At 35.7% G+C, this 7,690-nt stretch overlaps 1 protein-coding gene and 1 long non-coding RNA gene across 2 annotated transcripts; both read right to left on the reverse strand.

The window, feature by feature from the left end:
- Positions 1 to 107: 107 nt before the first annotated feature.
- Positions 108 to 1,727, reverse strand: LOC148997406 (uncharacterized). The gene is made up of 4 exons (XR_016168962.1): positions 1,320 to 1,727; positions 581 to 646; positions 378 to 466; positions 108 to 207 (listed from the first exon to the last, which is right to left on the reverse strand). It is a non-coding gene; the product is annotated as an uncharacterized LOC148997406 (long non-coding RNA).
- A 663-nt stretch (positions 1,728 to 2,390) lies between these two features.
- LOC148997407 (uncharacterized) lies at positions 2,391 to 7,690 on the reverse strand. The gene is made up of 3 exons (XM_089132590.1): positions 7,545 to 7,690; positions 7,239 to 7,434; positions 2,391 to 3,575 (listed from the first exon to the last, which is right to left on the reverse strand). The coding sequence occupies exon 3, from the start codon at positions 3,047 to 3,049 to the stop codon at positions 2,402 to 2,404; it is 648 nt and encodes a 215-aa protein (XP_088988716.1). The 5' UTR covers positions 3,050 to 3,575; positions 7,239 to 7,434; positions 7,545 to 7,690; the 3' UTR covers positions 2,391 to 2,401.

Consider the following 7,690-nt stretch of genomic DNA (forward strand, 5'->3'; position numbering starts at 1 on the left):
TATCCATTTACCATCCAGAATAACCATCTACATTGTATTTACCTCTGGTGGTACACTAAGGAAAGAAAGTCATATATGGCATAATGATTCATTTAACTTACCTTCAAGACAAAAGGTCCACAAGAACTGCCATCCTGTTGGCATGAATGTGGCAGTGTCTCACACACCCATTTGGGCACGTTGTAGCCCTTGTGTATCATAAAGGACCTGTAATATTTATGATTATGGGGTAAAAAGGTAATTATGATTATGGGGTAAAGATAGGTACATTGAGAACGTGATAATAAATATCTTGAATTTGGAATTTATTAAATTAAATAGAATATCAAGAAACACCTTTAGAATTTCAGAAGATCTTGTTTTAAATGTTGATTTACCTTGTCACATTCTGGCACCTTTGGACTTTAGATGTGGTCTCTCCTAGAGGATCAAAGAACAGAGCCCTCTTCTCTTGTGGAATCATAATCTTAATAATAAAGATATTGCAAATGATTACAACAAAACTTTAAACTCTAAAAAAAAATTGCACCCAACCACTTAAAAGATAAGTAAGGCTGCTTTTAAAACATATAAACAGTACCGTCAGAGTCCAGTGCTGATTTTCGTTAATGATCCCAATGATGTACCTAAATTGTTTTGGATCCATCTGAAATTTCAGTTAAAATAAAATCAACATTTAATGCACACATATTTTGAGGTGTAGTGAGCAACAAACAAAAAAGCATCCCATGACCCAAGTTTGATTGCTGTTAAAAGAAATTACACTTTCTCCAATGTGTCATGGCCCAGCCAGACACCCAAGAAGACATTGCCAAACCAACTATTTAGAAACAGAAATTAATATATAAGTAATATTGAAATAATAATAATTAATTAATTTATTAATCAGAAATAAGTTTTTGGCCCTATAAGTAAACAACTAATATTCTACCATCCATCAAACAATTAGATTTCTATTCTCTCTACTTTACTTTAAATCATACTGACCTTTAGCATTTTATTATATTTTAATAGTGTTGTTAGTTTTCTTGTATATGTTTTTTAAATCAATTAGATTTTGTTACAACTGTCTTCCTTGTGTTGACAATACAGTAAGAGGCTCTACAAATTGGATCATTTATATTGTCTAGGCAACTCCATGACTGGTGCCCCAAGGTAAAAGCAGGGACATATTACTTGACCCACACACAGACACACACAAGAGTATGTGTCAGTTGTATTGTCAGTTGTATGATATAATACACAACTGATGACTGAGTGAAGATCAGTTACATGTTAATCACATTTATATTGCAGTGTTCAATAAATTGTGTACTAACCTTGACCTTTGGTTTTTTGTGCTTCCAGATGTCACTCATTTCATATATGAATCAATGCACACAGCCTTGTTTGTTGAATGCTTGTTGTATTTCTTGACTAAAATGTGCATATAAGCATTCATGACCTGAATGAAGGAAGGCATATTAGATTCCCATAAGAAAAAATATTTACATAGTTCATCCGTTTAATAATGTCTAATGTTTACTTTAGATGGACAATTTCATTTTGAACTTTGGAGTTTTTCTTTGGACATTATTTTTTACATTATTTTTTAAAACTAATGAAATGTTGAAACAGTTTGAAATGAAGTGGCTTCATTCACAAGCTGTTGGATTTCACTAACACACTTATGTGATGTGTTCTTAAGGTATACAAAGCTGTACACTGAGGAAACCAATAAGAAAACCCAAACCTTTTCATAAAATAAAAAATGCATTTACTTATTTAGCCAACATAACATGTTGGACAAACGCATTATTAAAAAAAACAAAACAACAACAATAAAATAATAAAAAAAAACAATAAAAAAACAACCTCAAGAGACAAGAGGCCAATTTAAAATAAATACTAAACAACATAATGGTGAATTCAATCTCAACTCAGATAAACATAAACAAAGCTAAACCACTGTTAATTCTCAATAGTAACTTTTGAACATTTTTGATTTTTTTTCTCTTGTAATTTATATTTGCTTTTAAATATTAACTGTGTATATTGTCACAATTATGTTCTGTCAAGTCGGCACCTGTTCTTGTTAGTCCCTTTAATTAGTTTATCTTCCTCCAACTCAGTTTGGGCTCTTGTAGGTTAATGCAACAAGCAGGTTAACACACTTTAACAGCATGTCCACAATGACATGCACAAACGAAAACATTAAAACTTATCTCCTTATGACCTTCATCTGTCTGTTTCATCTGCCAAGCTGTGACATATATATTACTAATGTACTTAGTTATGAAAGATAAAAGTGGAAAGCCATATCCATCACACAAAATGTATTTCTTGGAAAATATTTCATAGATTAGAAATTAGAATTCAGCACGATAACATTTTCCTAGTGAGTTGGTGCTTCTAAAAAGGGTTAGGCCGGCAGGGCGAGGCGCAGAGGCGGGGCCGGCAGGGCGAGGCGCAGAGGCGGGGCCGGCAGGGCGAGGAGTCCTGGTATGCTCACCGAAGCCTGGCGAACTGAACGAGCCCTCCTTCTCCTCCTGCGGCGGCGTTTCACTTGAACTGAAGACTCAATCACATGAACTGAAGACTTATCATGACTCACTTGAACTGGATACTCATAATCACTCACTTGAACTGGAGATTCATCACTCGCGAGGCTTGAGTGAAGTGCAGGCTCGGCAGGGCTGACGGTCTCGGGCTGGACGGTCTCTGGCTGGACGGTCTCTGGCTGGACGGTCTCTGGCTGGACGCTCTCTGGCTGGACGCTCTCTGGCTGGACGGTCTCTGGGAACGCCCCCTCGGCCTTCTCCTCAAAGCCCATAGTAAATGATGATCCGCTCAACAGAAGAGCCAGGTCAATGTATTGCTCTAACGTCCCGTGAGGATCATGCAAGGGCATGAACGAACTGAGCGGTTCAGATAGTCCTCCACGAAAAAAGGTCATTAAGCATACCTCATCTAGGCAGGTCAGGTGAGCCAGCTCTAAAAAGTCAGCAACATAATTCTCAATGGAATGATCTCCTTGACGGAGACGCATAAGCTTGACTGCTGGATTCATGACGATGATGGCTGCTGGATCTTGTGTTGGCGAAGTCTTCTGTCACGAAGGGTCAGAGACGTGCAGATCCATGTGCAGTATATATTTATTAAGAATAGTCAGACAGGCAGAAGTCAATGATCGGCATACAATATAGAGCAGGCAATCCAGAGCATAAACAATACCAGGCAGAGGTCAGGACAGGCGGCAACAATCGTAATCCAGAAGAGACAGGCAAGGGTCGGGGCAGGCAGCAAACAGAGAATCAGAGTCCTAAAACAGTCACAGGTCAATACACGGGCAATCCAGAATATCAGTGTAGAAACGCTCAGAAATGTTGCCAGGGCAAAACAAGACTTCGCACTGATAGAGAGTCTGAGGGCTGTTTATAAGGAGCGTTGAAATGAGGAACACCTGTGCCGGTAATCAGTGCTAGGTACGGGGCTTATGGGAAATGGAGTTTGTGTGAAACCTAGTCTTATCTGGAGTGCCCTCTGGTGGATAAATAGGGCACTCCAGCTGGTCACCGTTACATCCATTGACACACCTACAAACATTAATTAAACAATTAATACATTGCATCAATAAGTACTTAAATACTTAAACTAGTCTAATATACCTCAATAACTTCAATTACCTTCATAATTCACCATCATCATTTACAATCAAATTACAAACTTAATATAAGATAAATAAATATATATAGTTTTTAAAATGATAACAATCTTAGTTTTGAAAAATTTTAACATTAACATGTTATTTCACTACTAATAAAGTCCCATCAAACCACATATCTATCACAGTGACATGTACTTGATGTCTGCATTTACATCTGCAACACATATTTTTTTGTAGTCTTTGCTCATATGTAAAACATTTTAAATAATTTCCAAACAGATGTCAAATATATATAGCAAAAATATGTTTAAAATGTTTGGGGTTAACCCAATGTTTGGGTTCATTAAACTGAATGTAAACTGACATCTTAAAACAATTTATAAGATGTTTACTCAAAACAAATGCTTTCCGGAACATGAAATCTTCAACAAACAGCTTACAGACAAGTCTATCTAGTTAAAATTCACAACGATAAACAAACCCCAAATAAAATATTGATCATTGTTAAAAGCTACTTTACTTAATGTTAGACAATTTATCCACAGACAATATCGTTTTGTAATTGTAATATTATTTTGACACATAAAAAATTATTTGGCTACCCTACCCTACAAAACAAGGACAATGCAAATGTAATACCTCATTATTCATTAATACCTTACCAAATAATCAAATATAAAAAAACGAAATCATAGAACAGCAATCACATTAACAAAACATACCTAAGCACTTTAACTAAGAAGATTTAAATACTTTAAACCACTGCTAAAACTCAAAGTCCACCTCAATCACCACATTCTTTCATATTTGAAATTACACATTTCCTCAGAATAACTCTAGGCTACCTCTCAAATCTCATCTCAATTTACCTGAATGCATAACCAGTTCAGTACAAAACTACCACCAACACCATATGCCTAACATTAACCACAATTAATATAAACTTTCCAAAACCATTTCAATCTACAAACAAGCCTAATTAGCTATTCACAATTTCAACCCATTCATGGCTTAACGATTCAATTGTATTACTGTTTGAACAAACGAGTAACACCCTACACTCTTTATCAAATTAAAGAGTCACATTAATATCAAATTAAATCAAAAAGAACATAATTTGACAACTGGTTTAACAGCAATTTATGTTAAATTAATATAAGATGCATTCACAATACCTATGGAAAAATTTATTTAAAAAATAAATACTTTTAAATAGTGCACCAAACTTGAAATAAATGTCTCAACACTCAATCCATAACCATTCTGTCATACTTTGAACAAGAAATTACCTCAGACATTACTTCAGAAACATCATCTACAATTATATTATAATTCTCAAAACAGTCTACTCCAGAATATCAGATTATAACATATAGAAAAAGGTCAACAATTTCATTACCCAGCACAGTATGACAACATCTAGTACCATAAGACCTCACAATACCAAGCAAATTAACAATACAAATATAAATTGCAGAATGACACCCTCAAACAGTCCTCATTTCTTGTTTACACTTCTGGACTTTGGAGGCAATATGGAGGAGGCAAAAACTCAGACAAAAAAGTTTTTGGAGGCCTAGCAAACAGTTCAAAAAATTCATGTCTTCCCAGCTAACAGGGAACGTTCTCAGAACTTTGGCTAAAATTCCCTAGAGGTTTGGTTAATGTTTTAAAAAAAAACGTTGAATGTAATGTTTAAAGAATGTTTAAAGGATGTTTTCTCATTTCAAAAAAGGTTTCTATAAGGTTAAATGTAAACTAAAATATAACATTTTAACTGTAATATTTTGAGGATGTTTTGTGAAAATTGTTGAGATAAAAGATTATACAATGTTCCATAATAACAAAGGAGGAACATTATCAAATCAATGTTCGCAAAATGCTGAAGCAAAAGCAAGCAAAAGCATTATTGAAGATATGTTCCTTGGCTTATAACGATTCCACCGATGTCTCATTTTTCATTTTCCAACAATGTGACTATCCGCCATATTGGAGCAAATGAAAAACCATTTTTTCGCTACTCCTCCTTCAAATCTTGCTCAAATTTGTTTAAAATTTGGTCAGATAATCTTTGGACCGAGCCGCACAGAAATGACTGAATAGATTTTTGATATTTGCTACCGTTTGAGAGACATTTGTCTCCAAAGTTGACCTGGCCTGTGTTTGTTGCCTTATGTTAGTTAGCTTAGCATAATAATTGTTTAGCATGCTAACCAGGTGCCATTCTTTTGAATGCGGCTCTTCAGCTATCAGGATAACCATTAGCTACGTTAGCATTGAGCTAGCTTAGCATGCTAATTGCGTTAACATGATTTTGTGTGCTTATTCTTATACTGAAGGCTCTCCTCTGCAGCTCAATTATTTGCGTCTTCTGTGTGGCGCAAGCTGCTAAACCACGTGTCATGAATCCCCAACCATTGCGGTCGTGGGTTTGAATCCTGTGTGGCACATGCCCAGACCGCAAGAGGTACTGTGGCCTTAAGTGGTGGAAAAGTTGTTTCAGTTCTAGACATGGTGTCTGAGAAAGGAATTCAAAAAAATATAATATGCAGCAAATTTATATTTAAAAAAAAATCTTAATTTTGAGGTTATTTTCACTTGTACTACTGACCCAACAGTTTTTTTTTTTTTTTCAATTGTCGGAGTTGCTGCTGCTTCCGGGCTTGGCCCCTGTATTGCTGCTTGCAGCTATATTTAAGGATTATTTTTTTTAGGCGGTCTTGAGGTTTACCATTCAGTTTTACTGAAATACTGTAGAAAGAACCTGCATTTCCACTACTCCTCGATGACAGCACGTACCCAACTTGCTATCATGGATCACAATGAAAATGTAAACCGACAACAGGCCACAACCAGATCAGGCAAGTAGTTAGGAAGTTGTGTGTATATATATGTATGTATATATATATATATATATATATATATATGTACATACACAAACACACAGTTCAATTGCGTGTATATATACTGTACATTCCAGACAGAGTGCTGACAGTACCTGGAAGATATCAAATTACATAAGTCTAAAAATTGTTTAACAATGACCAATTTATATTTTGTTTACACAAATAAAACCTTGTGGATCTGTATGAATGAAGCCCCACTGAATGCTACTGCTGCCGACAAATGCAAATTCCCAGCTGGTGTACTCTGGATGTGTGGCTGGCTGTTCCACTTTCTTTTTTGGAGGCAATGTGAACAGATCTATGAGATTTTGAAGCAATAAAATGTATATGAACAATATCCAATATGCCAATAATACAATAAATAAAATTATGTTTGATACAATTTGTCAATGGTACATTTATGATCACCTGTGTGATGGATACAAATGTCCCATTTACAAATTTCTCAACTGTGCAGGTATGGCAGCATGCTTGACACTTCCTAAACAGCTGTAGCAGATTCTCTTCATACACCATGTATTTCCGGGCTTTGTATGATGGTTGGCACACCCTGGACAATCATAACTCAGCAAATCATATCATACTTTCTAACAAGGCATCTTGATTGATCATCTCAAACCTGACATATATACCATGACATTTTTTAACATGTATGATGTTTTAGTGATAACCACATTTAGACTTACTTTTCAATGCTCTCTTGAGTGACATCAGGCTCATAGGTGACATCTGAACACTGATTTGAGGTGTATGTTGAGCTCTCATCAAACACAGTGTCTTCCATGCGTGGCCTTTTAATAGGTGTTGAAGTGAGACACGGAGCTCCAATACCTGTACCAACACTCACACCAACAGAGTGGCCTAAAGGCTTCACCTGAACAGCTAGAATTTTAAACACACACATATGACAATCAAACACATGAAACAACACAAGAAGACTATTACCAGTTAATAAAATTAAGATAAACATAGCTAGTAGTCTATAACTTTACCTTTACTCCGTCTTTTCTGTTTGTGGGGTTCTGTTTGAACGGACACATTTTTCAAAGATGGTGCATTACATTGACAGGCCACATCTCTTGTTACGGGCTGTGTAACAGGAATTACATTCTGTTATGATATGAGCAGTGTACAAGGG

The sequence above is a fragment of the Pimephales promelas genome, chromosome 2 (genome assembly GCF_988280905.1).
Source record: "Pimephales promelas chromosome 2, fPimPro1.hap1.1, whole genome shotgun sequence".
Lineage (NCBI taxonomy): Eukaryota > Metazoa > Chordata > Actinopteri > Cypriniformes > Leuciscidae > Pimephales > Pimephales promelas.

Excerpts from the sequence above, each read along its gene's own strand:
- LOC148997407 (XM_089132590.1), bottom strand. The coding sequence starts at position 3,049 with ATGAATCCAGCAGTCAAGCTTATGCGTCTCCGTCAAGGAGATCATTCC.